The sequence below is a fragment of the Marmota flaviventris genome, chromosome 14, assembly GCF_047511675.1.
Source record: "Marmota flaviventris isolate mMarFla1 chromosome 14, mMarFla1.hap1, whole genome shotgun sequence".
NCBI lineage: Eukaryota > Metazoa > Chordata > Mammalia > Rodentia > Sciuridae > Marmota > Marmota flaviventris.
Window position 1 is genome coordinate 30,126,675 of NC_092511.1, and position 19,057 is coordinate 30,145,731.

General features: G+C 41.8%; 1 protein-coding gene across 1 annotated transcript in view; it reads right to left on the reverse strand.

Moving 5' to 3' along the window:
* LOC114082422 (galactose mutarotase) overlaps positions 1-19,057 on the reverse strand; it is a 57,824-nt gene that overhangs the window by 24,619 nt on the left and 14,148 nt on the right. The window contains exons 3-4 of the mRNA XM_071601508.1: positions 12,767-12,973; positions 6,979-7,060 (exon numbers count right to left, since the gene is read on the reverse strand). Coding sequence (XP_071457609.1) covers positions 6,979-7,060; positions 12,767-12,973 — 289 coding nt within the window. The remainder of the gene's footprint in view (positions 1-6,978; positions 7,061-12,766; positions 12,974-19,057) is intronic.

Here is a 19,057-nt window from a genome sequence, read left to right on the forward strand (position 1 = left end):
GATCATTTATATTCATTCATTCATTTATTCATCCAAATTTATGAAGCCCACTGATCTAGACAAGAAACGATCTCATCAACCAAGATGGTGTCAATGGAGGTGGAATCATATAATCAATAAGACATACTGAGGCGACATTTGAGAAATACGTAGGAGTTAAAAATCAGCAGGACCTGATGACTAATGATGTGGAGGAGGGTAAAAAGGAAAGAGAAGCATATCCATGGATGGTTGAAATGAATACTGTGTCCAATATTTTAGGATTATATAATATCGAAAGGAATTGTCTGTCAGGAGCCCACATACTAATGCACGAAGATCAAAACAATCTTCATCTGCAGCATCTTTGAAACAGGAGAATACTTTGGAGTTTGTTATTTCTCCAGGGCAGAGACACAGACCTGCTCTAGGGAAGTAATTATATCATCGACCAAATTCTAGGCGGAACTGAGAGAGGCTGAAGTAAAATAGAAAACTCTTGCTGGGTCTGTCTCCACAGACTCATGGTAAGCCTTTCCTACCAGAATTCTAATTTTGTTAAAATGGGGTTGCTTTCATGTAATTTTAGAGTGAGCTTTGAAAAATGGAGAGCAGCAAGAATAGCAGGTGAACACAGATGGGTTGGGGGACAGAGTGGATTGGGCAAATTTTTATAAAAATACAAGGTATCTTTTCTAAAAAAAAAAAAAAAGAGTAAAAGAAGATTTTACTAATGTTACTGTAAGAGGCCAAAGACCTGATCAAAGCATTTTTTTTGTTGTTGTTGTTTTGGGTACCAGGAATTGAACCCAGGGGTGCTTAACCACTGTGCCACATCCCTAGCACTTTTTTATTTTTTTATTTTGAGCCAGGGACTCACAAAGATGGTTAGGACCTTGCTGAATCACTGAGGCTGGCCTCAAACTTGTCATCCTCCTGCCTTAACTTCCTGAGTTGCTGGGATTATAGGCATTTTTTCTTTTTTGATTCCTCATCTATAAATAAAGAGCAGCAAGATTAAACAAAAAGTAATATGCTTTAAAGAGGCAGGTGTGGTGGTGCACGCCTCAAAAAAAAATCTTTTTTTTTTTTTTTTAACACTGCACTGTGTTATATACGTGGCTACATCTTGCTGGGCAGATTGCCCAGCCTGCCTCTTGCTCTCACCATTCTGTAAGGTGAAAGGGTAAAAAGTAATATTTACAAACCTGGGAACAAATTAATCCCTGGAGAAATCTGGATTGATTTTTCTCACCTGTTCACTTTGGTTTCTGCTTGTTGCCACAGGGAAAGGCATGAGAATCATGTCCTGAGTGGAATGCCTGACACATGGCTCAGAGACCTGGCGCTGAGTGTTCTCTGTCCTGACCATCCATTGTACATCTGTCTTTCTGGTAAACGGCTTCTAGGAGTTTCACTTCTGGGAACCCATAGGGAGAGCCCTGATTACAAGAAACACAACAAACACACTGAAGTGGACCTGAGATGCCCCAATGGGAGCCTGTCCTCATGCTGTGGCCCTCGTTATGCATAGGAGCAAATGCTTTATGAGCTGCAATCCTTTTGTGTTTCGTTAAATAGCTAAAAACAATGGCTCCGAAGAAGTAAAGCTGAACTGACAATTTAGCAGCAAGCTTTGCTCCTGGTCTAGGGTTAAAATGAGTTCTCGGCCTTGGAGAGGCCTTCAGCTGGTACTGCCTCTGGGTCATATCAGAGGCACCTGTGAGCAAGGACCACGTGTTCACTGCAGACTCCAAAGTGCCAGGAATGTCATCCAGAGAAGCAGCTTTAGAAGGTGATGAATTTCATTCAAAATATTTTTTGTTCTTATTTTTATCCCTTCCCCCCTGCCTCAGTATGAAGGATTGAAGCCTCCAGGGCTGACAAGATGGCAGGAGTTTCCTGTGGGGAAACAGGGGTGACTCTAAATTACTTGGCTGAGTCCCTTCGAAGGCTGCAGATACCTCTACCCTTGTGGAGGCTTTTCCATGGGGCTTGGGGAAAAGGGTAGCTTTTTAATATAGAAGAGTAGAATAAGGAGAGAAGGAAGAAGCCACATCATGGTCTGCTACCATGTCCCTTTCCTTTCTGTGTGATGACACTCAATTAGTAAGCAGGTAACAAACAAAAGGAAGAATAGGTCTTCACCCCTCCTCAAAAACACTCAGCAGGAGGCTAGTCCCCTTTTACTGAATACCCTGGCTATGGTATTATAGTTAATTGTAAAATACAAGAAGCTACGTTCTTATGATGATGGGTTTTCCCATCACCTGAAAAATCATGTACTGAGCACCTCAGTGTACTAACCAGGGTAAAAATCACCTTCTGAGTTTAGATCTGCATCAGCATCTCCCACAAGACTAGCAGCTCAGGTTACACCTTTTATGAAGGGCAACCAAAAATAAAGAGTTAAAACATAAGTATAAATTAATAGCCACAAAAGGAAAAGGATGGTGTGTGTGTGTGTGTGTGTGTGTGTGTGTGTGTATGGGGGGGAGCTATTAAAACACTTTTGTGTGAAGCACAATCTTAGGAGGATCCCCAGAGGACTTGCAGACAGTCAGTAGGATCAAATCAGATGAGTCTCTAGACATTGTTATTTGTCAGATTACATCACACTAAATTCAAGAAATGTAGATGACCTGATCTTTAAAATAGTGCCCCAGCTTCCCTCACATCCACTACAAATGCTTCTGCATGTGCCACTTTTTCAGATTTGGTTGTTACCTGTTAAAGAGTTCTTGGTGCTCAGCCTCTTTTCTGCTACAATGATAATAAGAGTTTTCTCTTCAGGAGTTCTGAGAATTTTTATGGCCCAGGAAGAGAGAAAAACAAACATACAAGCAAGGATCTGGGGTGCAGAGCAGAGGATTAGGAGAGTGAGCAAAATAACCGATTTGTGAATAAGAGCCACTCATATGCAAGAAGACCAAAGTTGTTAATGATTTTTTTTTTTACTGCTGACTTCTAAGGGCTTCACCACAACAGATCAGCAGCCCCAGGAAAGCCAGGGAGAGCAGAGGGTCTGAAGTGAACTTGTTACCCGGTGTCCCTTCTGGGCAAATAAGTCCCCCAGTAAGTGAATTCTCCAGATAGCTGAAGGCTATCCTGTAACTGGTAAAGCTTTTCTTTTACTATGTTTGTGAATTGTCTATCAAATGATTTTCCTGTCATCTTCAACAGAAATGACACACACACACACACACACACACACCACATACTTAAGAAAGTAAACTTTCAATATGATCATAGTAAGATTCTGCAGATAAGAAAACCAGGAACCATCAAGACCGGGGATGCATTGCCAAACACAGTTGGTTGCAGCTCTTAGCTACGAGGGGCACAGAGAAGAATTTTGAGCTTCCATTTACCTGCCTTGGAGTTGTTCTTTTTCTGATTCCCTCCTTGTTGGGCTGACAAAGCCACACACTTAAACTCATGCTTTTAACTTCAGGAAAATTCTTCCCTCCCCCTCTTTCCCTTTTTAAAATAAAATGTGAACAAACTTGTGTGTTTTGTTCTCTTTGCAGCAAACTAGAAATAAGTTGAACAGAAGGAAAAACGGAACAATTGCTAGAGAAGCTGTGACGTTTCTTGTACAAAGGTGACAAAAGAAATGAGAATTGACAACTATTAAAAGTTTTGGTTTTTGTTTTTGCTTATTTCTCATTTCTTGACTATATGGTGGTCTTGGATATCTATAGAGTGAAGAAATTAATTTATTTTCTTTCTTTCCTTTCTTACCCTTCCTCATCATCCCAAATCTTTTTTTTTTTTTCTTTTTTCTTTAAATACTGGGGATTGAACCTAGGCCCTGGCTTAAGTTAGGTAAGGGTTCTACCTCTGAGCTACCTCCCCAGCCCTTTCAGTTTTTATTTTTATTTTTTTAATTTTAAGATAGGGTTTTACTAAACTGCCCAGACTGGCCTCAAACTTACAATCTCCCTGCTACAGCCTCTCAAGTAGCTGGTAATTATAGACGTGCACCATCACACCTGACCCAAACCTTCTTGACATTTAACATGGGAGTATGTTTTTTGGGTGTTTGTTTGTTTTGCTGTGCTGAGGATTGGATTTAGAGTCTTGTGCATGCTAGGCAAGGATTGTATCACTGAGCTATGCCCCTAGTCCAAGAGCCCAAGTTCTAATCTCAGACTACTTGGTGTGAATCTCAGTTTTCCACCATTTGTTAACTGGGTGATTCTCTGTATTAGTCCAGTTTTCTATTGTTATAACAAAATACCCTGAGGCTTTGTACTTACAAAGAAAAGAGGATCATTTAGCTCAGTTTGGGAGGCTCAAAGTCCAAGATCAGGTGGCCCCATCTGTTTGGCCTCTGGCGAGGGCCTCCTTGGTAGAATATCTCACAACATGGCAGAGAAGCAGGAAGGAAACTGGCTGCATGCAGAAGAGGCCAGTTGGATGAGGTGACTTCCCTTTACAACAATTCTCTTTCAGGAGAACAAACTCATTCTGAGAGGCTGCTATTCATCCCTTATGAGGATGGTGTCCTATGACCTCATTATCTTGCATGAGGCCCCACCTCCTATACCCTGCCTTCTGGGGACCAAACCTTTAGCACATGAGCCTTTGGGGAACACAGTCAAACCATACCCTAACCATAGCCTCACTGAGTTATTTAAATTCCTTGTTCAACAGTTTACATATCTGTTAAATAAGAAAATGAACACAATCCACCCAACAGGAAGGATTGCAGTAGGAATTATTTATAGTGTTCCTTTGAAATACTAGCTATTAGTGTCATAAACCTTCATCTCATCTCACAAGTTATTATCTCAATTCAACAAAACTACAATCTCTACATCGCTAGATACTGCACATCGATCCAGAAGTCTTAATGGAGTGTGGCTGGTCTAACAGGTTCCTAAGTGCATCACAAGAAAGTGGCCTTGTGTGTTCAGTCCACGTCTGGCTGAATACCAGGAAGTTTGACAGTGCATTTGGTCCCACCTTTCAGTCTGTTCTGTGTAGGTTGACCTTGAATTCCAGGCCAGCCTGGGGTCACCATGGGCCAACCTAGGCACTTCAGCAGATCTGATGTGGTCCATCTAATCTATGCCATGCTGAGCGTGGTGCAGCCTGGTGCTTCAGAAGCAGCACTTCCCTGGGAGAGTCCTGCTGTTTTCTGAACTTCCCAGATCTACTCCTCTTTATCCAGAATACCTTTCTTTCCTCACTGCCTAACAAACTCTCATTTGACCTTCCAGATTATATTTAACTCTCCCAGGAGCACAGGGAAGCCATTTCTGGTTTTTGTTTGTTTTGTTTTGCAGTAATGGGGATCAAACCCAGGGCCTCTATCCCTGAGCCACAACCCAGCCCTGGAAAGGCATTTTTGAATGCCCAAATGATGGACAGGCCCTTTGTAGTGATTTTAGAATTAGTAAGTTGCACCTGGGCATAAGAGTGCATTCCTGTAATCCCAGTGGCTTGGGAGGCTAAGGCAGGAGGATTGTAGATTCAAAGTGAGCCTTAGCACATCTCAAAATAAAAAATAAAAAGGACCGGGATCCTAATTAGAATAAGTTATATCAATGTATGTATGATATGTCAAAATATACTCATTGTCATGTATACCTAAGAAGAAAAAAAAAAAGGACTGGGGATGTAGCTCAGTGATAGAGTGCCCGTGGGTTCAATACCCCCAACTCAAAAAAAAGAATTAAACCACTTGCTCAGGTTTTTTGGTCAATGTTAAGAGTCAGATGAAATCTGGGCTCCTAGAGATTTTGTTCTCAACTGAAAATGGGCTAGATGTGAATTCTTTCATCACTGAGGTGTCAAGTAGCAGTTACCACCTATTTTGGAGGCTATTCCAAAGGAATCATATAAATTTCATTTGAGTATTATGGGGCAAACAGACATAACATGTAGAACTGGTGAACATATAGACAGGTAGCAGAGAATTATAATTTTTCATGAGCTCTGAAGTTACTGCAACTTATTTGTTATCATGATAGAACTCTAATGGACTCTAAGGCTCAACTGTAGCCCCCACAATGATCTTTTAAAACCCTGGCAGATAATCTTTACATAGCATGAATCATGCATTTTTGCACTTTTCATATGATCAAAACAACAGGATATAGCATAAGAAGATTTTATAAATATAGACAAATAAATGTGCACTTATTTCAAAACCTGCATTTATAAGCTACTTAGTTCACTTTCTTCCTTATCAGTCCATTATAGCAGTCAGGTTATTTTTTTCCTTATAAATGATAATATACAGTTGTAATGCAATAATTCTGCATCCAGGACAAAATGAGACAACTTTACTGGGGAATCAAATTATGCATAATAAATCTCACTATTATGTATAATTATAATGCATCAATTTTTAAAAAAAGATGGGCCAGCTTACTCATGCTCATCTATTGAGTCATTTAAATATCAAAAGATGACACATATTACCAAGACAAACATAAAAGCCTTTAAATCCTGTCTTGGAGCAGGAAAACACTCAAAACTGTGATGACAAAAATTTTAACTCATCTATCTCAATTTCTCATTATTATTCCAATTAGTTTTATGGTCACTGTATTTATGGAAGTTTCTAACTGCTGCTGTTAACTCAAGTCACTGTTGCATACACAGGCTCACATGTTTATCTTTTTCCTTATAAAAATGTTAAACCAGCAGCCATAAATACAGCTTCTTTGTTTTAAAGAGGCTAAACTAAAACAAAATTCTTTGCCTGTAAACTTGAAGTACTTTCTTACACTGATTGTTTTTAACTTAAATTTTGAAATAATTTTAATTCACAGAAATGTGGTAAAAAATAGTACATTGAGGGAAGCCTATCGTGCATAAATATGATACAAATATCAAAAACTAAGAAATTAACACTGAAATAAGTTTATTAACTGAACGATAGGATTTGTTAGGATTTTACTAGTTTCTCTACTAATGTTATGTCTTGGTCTCGGAATCTAATCTGTGACACTATGTTACATAAAAATGTTTAAATTCACTAACCTGTAGGAATCATGGTTTCATTCACAGGCAAGTAAGCATCAGCTTCTATGGTGACTTCATGGTCATATATATTTGGGGACCCCTGTGAGGGAAAAGGAAAAAGAAAAAAAAAGACTTACTGTTTAGTCTTTTACATATTTGCTTTGTAACATTTCTTGTAAAAATGTTTTCAGGCATTGACAAAAACTTTAGAAATCCAGTTGACCAATGATACTGACTAAACAGGGTCATCTTAGTGTAGGTAGACGGGGGCCTCCAAACAACCACTGACACATGTGAGAGAAGCTTTCAACGTGTGACCCCAGCATGCATTTTCTTTTCTAAGTGGAATGTGAAGGTGAGAAGTCAGGGAGACCACAGTGGCTAGGAAGCCTTTTAGCTCCCGCTTTTTAATGGAGGGGTTTCTGCTACTCTGTCAGATAGCAGGCACAGGGAGGAGAAAGGATCACTCACCCAGTACGCAAGTCCTGGGTGGTCAAGGCACTGCCTCCAGGCCCACTAGAGGGGGACACCTGTCACCCCTCTCCCAGCTCCCATCTAGAGGCTCCACTCCCTGCCACATGACAGAAGCCCAAGAATCAAAATTGTGTTGCCTCCTTGAGAGAGTCAAAGACTAGTACGGGCCAGGCAAGGTGGTGCACACCTGTAATCCCAGCTACCCCAGAGTCTGAGGCAGGAGAATCATAAATTTAAGACCAGCCTGAGCAACTTCTGAGAACCTGTCTCCAAATAAAAAATAAAAATAAAAATAAATAAATAATAAAAATGGCTGCAGAAGTAGCTCAGGGTGCAAGGCCCTGGGTTTGATCCCTAGTACTGCAAAAAAAAAAAAAAAAAAGCTAGTACAGGAAACCTGAGTCAGTGGTCAGAAGGCTTGGAATCTAGTTTCCACTCACTAGGGAAGTCATGTAACCTCTGGAATACTCTCTCTCTCTCTCTCTCTCTCTCTCTCTCTCTCTCTCTCTCTGTGTGTGTGTGTGTGTAAAATTGGGATTATGATGATCCCACTTTTTCTAGGATTTTTGTGAGGCACAGTTTAGTAAGGGCTACTTGCAAATCGGAACATAAATTTATACATGTATGTTTTTAATGCAAAGGATTATTTTTATTATCCATAGTAACATATTTTAATGCTTCACAACACAAGATGGGAAAGAGGAACCAAGAGAGGGCTTTTGCTTAGTGAAGCTCAACAATCAGCCTTCCCACCCTCTCTCCACCACAACAAACAATTATCTGGCCCAAAATGTCAGTGGCTGAGAAACCCTGAGCAAAGCTAAACTGAAGCTGCTGCTGAGCTGCAGAGAGGTAAGCAGAGGGGCAGAGGGGCGGAGGGCTGCAGGCTGACGGGATGCAGATTCTATGGCGACAAAGATTCAGGCCACACAATCAAATGGAGTCATTTTAAGGCAAAAGAACAAGATTTAGGGACCATGAGATTCCATGTGGAAATGTGGCAAAAACTGGTTTAATGACACTGCTAGAAGGTTCTGCTACTGCAGAACTGATATCCCCTGGGAGAGAAAGTGGGTTTGTGCTGGGCTGGGGTAGGAGGAAATGGGGACAATATGAGGACAGAGAGCTCTCCGCTGCTCATGCTTCCTCTCTTAGCCACTTTTTTGGTTCCTGTTCTGACTTGAGAAGGCAGGTCCAAAATGGGAGGTGGCGTGCACCCAGGTCCAGTGTAGCTCAAGACATCAGGGTGTCTCTCCTGGATAGAGGCTCCTCCCTATTGCCATCCTCTTTTACCAGGGTGGTGCTGGCACCCAGGAGGCCTTTAGGACTAAAGGGAGGAAAGATGAGAAGGGGAATTTAGAACTATTTCCCCAGCTCTATTTGTTCAATGCTCAGTTCAACAGGAGGGTTTTATTTTGCTTCGTTTTTCAGTGCCGGGGTTTGAAACCAGGGCCTTGCATATGCCAAACAAGCACTCTACCACTGAGCTACCCCCAGCCCTAACTTGGAAGGTTTTATTTTGTCCAGGCAGCAGCAAGGAAGGTTGAGTGCAAAGCCATGATGGTATTAGATTGACATCTACAGTCCACATAGAGGACTGAAGAGTCCCAGGAAAGGACAGCCCGACCAAAAGAACACCTCCATCCTTTCTTTGCATATATGAGGCTTGAGACACACAACCTCTCCTACACCATCCAGTGAGCAAAGCCTGCAGGAGATGACTCCTAGCCTAGCATTTATCAGGTCTTCACTCAATTTCCACAGGTGCCTGCCTCCTTCCATTCTTTTTGTTTGTTTGTTTGTTTTAAGATAAATGCCCATTTATAACCAGGATGCTATTCTAATTTCTATGAGCATAGATGAGTTGTACGTGTTCTAGAACCTCCCGTAAATAGAATCCTACGGTAGATATTCTTTTGTGTCTCATAAGGTTTTTGAGATCACTCATGTTATTGGATCAGTAATTTGGTCCTTTTTACTGTTGATAATATTCTACTATACCATTATATCACCATTTGTTTACCCATTCTCCTGATGGGTAGATGGACTTGTGGATTGTTTATAGTGTTTCACTATCATGAACAAGACTGCTTAGGAGTTTCCTTTTCTCTTTTTCTTTTTTGTTTTGTTGTTTTTAAAGCAATGGGCAGGAGGAAAATGAATTAACAAAAAAAGTCACATTGCAAAAAAATGGATGAGTCTGACATTATAAGAAGAAGCTGAGAGGAGCAGGAAAAGATGCTTACTGTGCTCCCAGTGGCCTCTGGGTCACCAAGTAGCACTAATATCCCTTCCTGAAAGAGAAGCATGATTCAGTTCACGCCTCTTCTGGCTGGAAAACTCCAATGATCTACTCTGGTGGAATATTACTGTTAGACCCATTTCCGTTCAAGGTTGATGAACACTTGGCAAGAAATGTTGACTCACAAACAATCTTGAGATCCATCTCTGAGTTCAGTGTTTTGGTGAACTTTGCTCGATTAATACCAGTTTGTAACATTAGCCATTTACAAAGCCCATTACAACTTGCATAGAGATTTTAAAACCTTTTCTGTTCATTGCCACAGTTCCTGCCTTAATTCATCTTTTAATGTGTTTAGCAGGAGTAACAGACACTGTTGACTACTGCCCAGAAGTCATAGTGCCTTTCCCTTCACCTGTACCCTCCCTTTCTCCTGGGAGAAACTTGACTTGTTGATTTATCTATGTTAAGTCATAGATTCAGGCAAGGAACATTTTCCCGAGCCCTAGAGGCCAAATTTTGGTTGGTCTAGATCAATCATGGCAGTCTCAGATTCCCGTTGGCAGAGAATGAGTCACACTTTTGGCCAATGAAATGTGAGTCTTCCAGGAGCTTCTAGAAAAGGTTGTACTTGTTCTTAGAAAAGAAACATTAGAGATATGAAAAAGGTAAACATCCTCTTTTGTCTCTGGGGGGTGACTGTATGAGGAGGTGACTCTTGGAGCTGTAGCAACCACCCTGTGACTGAGGGGGACAAACCTGAAGACAAAAACCAAAACACTGGGTTGGGGTTGTGGCTCAGTGGTACAGTGCTTGCCTGGCATGTGTGAAGCATTGGGTTCGATTCTCAGGAACACATATAAGTAAATAAAGGTCCAACAACAACTAAAAAAAAAAAAAAAAAAAAAAGCCAAGACACTGAGGAAGTAGAACGGAAAAATGGAAGAACTTGGTTCCTTGATGACGTTATCTACCTAGTCATACCAGAACCACAGCTATTGCTTTTCATCTCAAATTCCACTAGGCCTGCTTTCAGAGGTCTTTAGGTTAAGTTTCAAACAGTTCTCACATCCTACCTCTCAGACCCCCCCAACCCACAAACTAGAAGTAGCAAACCAATGCTTGGGCCCCAAAATAGAACAAAAATACCATTTGTTAGATTTAGAAAACAAAAAAAGTGAACAGATGTAACATGAGCTGGCTACTTTATTCATTTATTATTTTTGTGCTAGGTGCTAGGAATTGAACCCAGAGCCTGTCCATGCTAGGCAAGTGCTCTACCAGTGAACCATATCCCAGCTAATTACTTTAAATATCATGTTTTGAAGTATTTCCCTGGAGAGGGCTTGACATGTGATAATGCTTCCCAGGATAGGGCAAGGGTTGTTCTGAAAATGCAGCGGCTCTTGACCCCGGGCCTAGTGACCATCCATTCCTACCCAAGTGCCCCCAAAGGCTGGTGCCCTTAATGCTGAGGCTGGTGGTTGTAGATTTATTTGAGCTGCACTTACTAAGACAGTCTAAGAAGGGAGGTTTATATTGATTGCTCTTCTGGGTAGGATCTCTGATCTAGGAAACTATTCATCCTCTGCAAAGAGATTCAGAAATATCTGTCACTCCAAGTCCCTGCAGGATTAGAAAGGTGACAAATGCAAAGGGCCTTAGTAAACCTTAAATTCCCACTTTATCTCCTTCACTGGAAGAACACTGGCAGATGGAATACTTCATGTGTAATTTCTCTTTCTATTTCTGAATCAATTCATTTAGATCATTCCCAAGGTTATAAAATAATATGTCCTAAGCCTATCAAAATTCAGAAAACAGAAAAATCATCACAATTTACTATCTACCTAAAACAATATAATGTGTTTTGTTTTGTTTTGTTTTTCTTTCTCTAATTCTGCCCTTGCTGAACCCATTTAAAAAAGTAGATCCTCTTACGAATGGGTGTTTTTGTTTTGTTCTTAGCTTTTGGTTTAGTTTTCAGATTTCAGGAAGGATGATGGATATTCTGGAGATAAGATCAAACAAGGGAAGACCCATATTTCTTATTTTTAAAGGGAAAACTTTGGAAATTTTATCAGAACCAATTACCTCTGTTATTTAAGAAAATTATCCACACACACCCCTAAAAATCAGCAGCAAATTCCTAAAAGTTGGGGAGGACAAAAATGTAAGCTAATACTTGTTGGCTGTACATAGGCTTGAAGGAAATCATGCCCACATGATTCAAGTTGAGTGGACCATGATTTCTTCAGATAATGAGGAAGTAACAGATAGAATCTACAGAGTTGGGCTCAGCCTGTTTTCTGCCTCCTGTGATAGGCTCCTCAATAAGCTGAAATGTTCCCTTTCGAAGGGAATGATGTGGTTTAGAGGGGATCGCTCAAGGGCACTGTCAGTGGCTCTCTGCCACCTGTAGGGAGACATTATCCCCTGGGGCTTATCCCTGGGCTTATCCCTGGGCTGGGTTGATTTCAATGTCTTTACTGACAACTTCATAAAGTGCTTCTGACAGGGGCTGATAAATAATAGGTAGCTATTATTACGAAATTAAGAACATGCCTCTTATTCTGAAAAAAACAAACCAAAATAAAAACAAAACCCACCAGGTCTTCTAAATCCAGGTCTAATGCTCTTTCTACTGTCCTGTGCAGGGCATGACTGGCCACCAGAATCCCTGGAAGGAGCTGGTGGGCTGCACAGTGGGAGTACACAAATATTAAACGGGCTGGTTCAAGTATAATTCGGAGAATTATATCTGCTTCCTTAAATGGAAGTAACTGGAGGGTCATGTAGGAGTACAATAAGGGAAGCAGATGTGAGCACATGCTGCAATCAGATGAGAGTGAGTTCTTGAAATAGCCACGGGAACAGATACCCTTCTTGACAGTACAATGTATTCATTCCATCTTCTTCCTCTATGACTTCCATTTATTGAACACCTACTATGAGCCAGATGCTCTCCTGGGCTCTTTTCATCATTGTCAGGACCAGAGTAAGTCCATACTGGGTTGATCTCTCCAGTCACAGTCCCTGGTTATTCCACGAAGCAAGTTACAGCAGGAGAAAAGGAGTGAGTTCACTTACCTGGCCGGCCAGGTTGAAGTAAGAATGGTTGGTCAGACTGACTGGTGTGGTCTGACTGGCTTGTGCTCTATAGTTGACCACGAGCTCCCCACCATCCAGGGTGTATGTCACCCAGACTTTTAACTCTCCAGGGTAGCCTTCCTCACCATCTAGACTGATGCGGGAGAATTGGATGCCATTTGAGAGCACCTGAGGGGTCCAGAGGACCTAGAAAAAAGTGTTTTCAAAGCTGCTTATTTGCTTCAATCCCAAGTTAAATGCCACACTTCAATATTTAAGGATAACTGATTCCAGAAAGGGAGTTCCTCAATCATTAAGGCTTGGATTAGTAGCCTGGATTTGAAATAATCTAAATCTCTGATTTGTACAGAAAAGAGGCATTTTTTTTTCCTGTTTACCTACTCCCATTCCTTATACTCTTTTTTTGGGGGGTGGGGTTATCAGGGATTGAACTCAGGAGCACTTGATCACTAAGCCACATCCCCACCCTATTTTTCATATTTTTTATTTAGAGACAGAATCTCACTGAGTTGCTTAGCACCTCATTTTTGCTGAGGCCTGAGGCTGGCTTTGAACTCACAGTCCTCCTGCCTCAGCCTCCAGAGCCGCTGGGATCACAGGCATGTACCACCTTGCCTGGCTCCATTACTTATACTCTTTCCTCTTAACCTTACATGTATGTATCTACAATATTTTCCTCTTTGAATTTTTCTTGGATATATATTTATTTTAATCTTGGTGCTCCATTCTGGTGTTGTGTAGCAATATCTTTTTATAGTACTAAAAAATAACCTCAATAAATCAACCCCTCTCTCTGGTGTACTGTATACAAATATTAATGAAAAACACTCCAAGAGAGCAGGCCCAGCGGCCTGCTGAGGGGCAGATCCGCCCCCCACCCCCCTCGCCTGCCAGGTAGGGGAAGGGTGACCACCGACAGAAAAGGCCCAGTGGCCCGCGGCGGGACAGAGCTTCCAATCACTCCTGCAAGGTAGGCGGGCCTGCGACCCACCGGCAGAAGAGGAGCAGCCGCCTGCTGAGAGGCTGAGCCGCCACCTCCCCCTGCGCCGGCATAGTAGAGGGAACTGGGACCAAACACAGAGCAGGCCCAGCGGCCTGCTGAGGGGCAGAGCCGCCCCCCACCCCCCCTCGCCTGCCAGGTAGGGGAAGGGTGACCACCCACAGAAAAGGCCCAGTGGCCTGCGGCGGGACAGAGCTTCCAATCACTCCTGCAAGGTAGGCGGGCCTACGACCCACCGGCAAAAGAGGAGCAGCCGCCTGCTGAGAGGCTGAGCCGCCCCCTCCCCCTGCGCCGGCATAGTAGAGGGAACTGGGACCAAACACTGAGCAGGCCCAGCGGCCTGCTGAGGGGCAGAGCCGCCCCCCACCCCCCCTCGCCTGCCAGGTAGGGGAAGGGTGACCACCGACAGAAAAGGCCCAGTGGCCCGCGGCGGGACAGAGCTTCCAATCACTCCTGCAAGGTAGGCGGGCCTGCGACCCACCGGCAGAAGAGGAGCAGCCGCCTGCTGAGAGGCTGAGCCGCCCCCTCCCCCTGCGCCGGCATAGTAGAGGGAACTGGGACCAAACACAGAGCAGGCCCAGCGGCCTGCTGAGGGGCAGAGCCGCCCCCCACCCCCCGCGCCTGCCAGGTAGGGGAACTGTGACCACCGACAGAAAAGGCCCAGTGGCCCGCGGCGGGACAGAGCTTCCAATCACTCCTGCAAGGTAGGCGGGCCTGTGACCCACCGGCAGAAGAGGAACAGCGGCCTGCTGAGAGGCAGAGCCGCCCACTCCCCCCCGCGCCTGCAAGGTAGTCGGAACTGAGACCACCATCAGAACAGGTCAGACCTGCAACCGAGAGACAGAACAGGCCCAGTGGCCTGAGGAAGGGTAGAGCCGCCCCCCCCCACGCCTGCAAAGTAGGCGGACCTGCGACCTACTGGCACTACAGCCCCAGAGGCCTGCAGAGGGGCAGTGCCGCTGCCTGCGCCTGCAAAGTAGGCAGAACTGCGACCACCGACAGAACAAGCCTAGCGGCCCGCAGAGGGACAGAGCCACCGCCCGCGCCTGCAAGGTCGGCGGACCTGCTACCGACTGGCAGAGCAGGCCCAGCGGCCTGCCGGCGTGGTAGGCACATTGCCCCAATTGGAGGAGGGGCAGAGCCGCCGCCCGCGCCTGCGAGGGAGACTTTGCAACTATACAAGACCAATATAAATATATAGGGGGAAAATTCAATAGCACAACAGTTTCACCAAGAAGAAAGGAACGCGAACAGTATGAAGAGACAAGGAAAGAAAGGACCACAAGCATTGCAGGTCAACTCAACGTTAGAAGAGGTAATAGCTGCAGCTGATGGAATGTCAGATAAAGAATTCAGGATATACATGCTTCAGATGATCTGGAGTCTCAAGGAAGACATCAGACAGCAAAATCAGACAATGAAAGATCACTTCAACAATGAATTACATAAACAAATCCAAGAAGCAAAAGATCAACTATACAGGGAAATAGAGGTTATAAAAAACAAATAAACAGAAATCCTAGAAATGCAGGAAGCAATAAGCCAACTTAAAAACTCAATTGAGAATACTACCAGCAGAGTAGAACACTTAGAAGACAGAACATCAGACAATGAAGATAAAGTATTTCAACTTGAAAAGAACATAGACACCTCAGCAAGACTGTTAAGAAACCATGAGCAGAACATCCAAGAAATATGGGATAACATCAAGAGACCAAATTTAAGAGTCATTGGGATACAGGAAGGAACAGAGTTTCAAACCAAAGGAATGAGCAATCTATTCAATGAAATAATTCGAGAAAACTTCCCAGACTTGAAGAATGAGACAGGACCCCAAATCCTAGAAGCCTACAGGACGCCGAATGTGCAAAATCATAAGAGACCCACACCTAGACACATTATAATGAAGATGCCCAACATACAGAATAAGGAGAGAATTTTAAAAGCTACAAGAGAAAGGAAGCAGATCACATTTAGGGGTAAGCCAATCAGGATAACAGCTGATCTTTCAACACAGACTCTGAAAGCTAGAAGATCCTGGAATAACATATTTCAAACACTGAAAGAAAATGGGTTCCAACCAAGAATTGTGTTTCCAGCGAAATTAAGCTTCAGGATGGAAGATGAAATTAAAACCTTCCACGATAAACAAAAGTTTAAAGAATTTGCAGCTAGAAAACCATCTCTTCAAAACATCCTTGGCAAAACATTACAGGAAGAGGAAATGGAAAATAACAATGAAAACCAACAGTGGGAGGTAGGACACTAAAGGGGGGAAAATAATCAAAGTGGAAAACAAACCATGTTTAGTAACATAAATAAACAAATATGGCTGGAAGAACAACCCATATCTCAATAATAACCCTAAATGTTAATGGCTTAAACTCACCAATCAAGAGACACAGGCTAGTAGAATGGATCACAAAACAAGACCCAACAATATGCTGCCTACAGGAGACGCATTTGATAGGAAAAGACATACATAGGCTGAAGGTGAAAGGTTGGGAAAAATCATATCACTCATATGGACTTCGGAAACAAGCAGGAGTATCCATACTCATATCAAATAAAATAGATTTTAAGCCAAAGTTAATCAAAAGGGATAAAGAGGGACACTACATACTGCTCAAGGGAACCATACACCAACAAGACATAACAATCATAAATATATATGCCCCAAACAATGGTGCAGCTATGTTCATCAAACAAACTCTTCTCAAGTTCAAGAGTCTAATAGACCACCATACAATAATCATGGGAGACTTCAACACACCTCTATCACCACTGGACAGATCTTCCAAACAAAAGTTGAATAAGGAAACTATAGAACTCAATAACACAATTAATAACCTAGACTTAATTGACATATATATAATATACCACCCAACATCAAGCAGTTACACTTTTTTCTCAGCAGCACATGGATCCTTCTCAAAAATAGATCATATATTATGTCACAGGGAAACTCTTAGACAATACAAAGGAGTAGAGATAATACCATGCATCCTATCTGATCATAATGGAATGGAACTGAAAATCAACGATAAAAGAAGGAAGGGAAAAGAATACATCACTTGGAGAATGAACAATAGGTTACTGAATGATCAATGGGTTATAGAAGACATCAAGGAGGAAATTAAAAAATTCTTAGAGATTAATGAAAACACAGACACACATATCGGAATCTATGGGACACATTGAAAGCAGTTCTAAGAGGAAAATTCATTGCTTGGAGTTCATTCCTTAAAAAAAGAAAAAAACAACAAATAAATGATCTCATACTTCATCTCAAAATCCTAGAAAAAGAAGAGCAAAACAACAGCAAAAGAAGTAGAAGGCAAGAAATAATTAAAATCAGAGCTGAAATTAATGAAATCGAAACAAAAGAAACAATTGAAAAAATTGACAAAACTAAAAGTTGGTTCTTTGAAAAAATAAACAAAATCGACAGACCCTTAGCCATGCTAGCGAAGAGAAGAAGAGAGAGAACTCAAATCACTAACATACGGGATGAAAGAGGCAATATCACAACAGACACTTCAGAAATACAGAAGATAATCAAAAATTATTTTGAATCCTTATACTCCAATAAATTAGAAGATAGTGAAGGCATAGATAAATTTCTTAAGTCATATGATCTGCCCAGATTGAGTCAGGAGGATATAGACAACCTAAACAGACCAATATCAATTGAGGAAATAGAAGAAACCATCAAAAGACTACCAACTAAGAAAAGCCCAGGACCGGATGGGTATACAGCAGAGTTTTACAAAACCTTTAAAGAGGAACTAATACCAATACTTTTCAAGCTACTTCGGGAAATAGAAAAAGAGGGAGAACTTCCAAATTCATTCTACGAGGCCAACATCACCCTGATACCTAAACCAGACAAAGACACTTCAAAGAAAGAAAACTACAGACCAATATCTCTAATGAACCTAGATGCAAAAATCCTCAATAAAATTCTGGCGAATCGGATACAAAAACATATCAAAAAAATTGTGCACCATGATCAAGTAGGATTCATCCCTGGGATGCAAGGCTGGTTCAATATACGGAAATCAATAAATGTTATTCACCACATCAATAGACTTAAAAATAAGAACCATATGATCATCTCGATAGATGCGGAAAAAGCATTCGACAAAGTACAGCATCCCTTTATGTTCAAAACTCTAGAAAAACTAGGGATAACAGGAACATACCTCAATATTGTAAAAGCAATCTATGCTAAGCCTCAGGCTAGCATCATTCTGAATGGAGAAAAATCGAAGGCATTCCCTCTAAAATCTGGAACAAGACAGGGATGCCCTCTCTCACCACTTCTGTTCAACATAGTTCTCGAAACACTGGCCAGAGCAATTAGACAGACGAAAGAAATTAAAGGCATCAAAATAGGAAAAGAAGAACTTAAATTATCACTATTTGCAGATGATATGATTCTATACCTAGCAGACCCAAAAGGCTCTACAAAGAAACTATTAGAGCTAATAAATGAATTCAGCAAAGTGGCAGGATATAAAATCAACACGCATAAATCAAAGGCATTCCTGTATATCAGCGACAAATCCTCTGAAATGGAAATGAGGACAACCACTCCATTCACAATATCTTCAAAAAAAATAAAATACTTGGGAATCAACCTAACAAAAGAGGTGAAAGACTTATACAATGAAAACTACAGAACCCTAAAGAGAGAAATAGAAGAAGATCTTAGAAGATGGAAAAATATACCCTGTTCATGGATAGGCAGAACTAACATCATCAAAATGGCGATATTACCAAAAGTTCTCTATAGGTTTAATGCAATGCCAATCAAAATCCCAACGGCATTTCTTGTAGAAATAGAGAAAGCAATCATGAAATTCATATGGAAAAATAAAAGACCCAGAATAGCAAAAACAATGCTAAGCAGGAAATGTGAATCAGGCGGTATAGCGATACCAGACTTCAAACTATATTACAGAGCAATAGTAACAAAAACAGCATGGTACTGGTACCAAAACAGGCGGGTGGACCAATGGTACAGAATAGAGGACACAGAAACCAATCCACAAAACTACAACTATCTTATATTTGATAAAGGGTCTAAAAGCATGCAATGGAGGAAGGATAGCATCTTCAACAAATGGTGCTGGGAAAACTGGAAATCCATATGCAACAAAATGAAACTGAATCCCTTTCTCTCGCCATGCACAAAAGTTAATTCAAAATGGATCAAGGAGCTTGATATCAAATCAGAGACACGCCGTCTGATAGAAGAAAAAGTT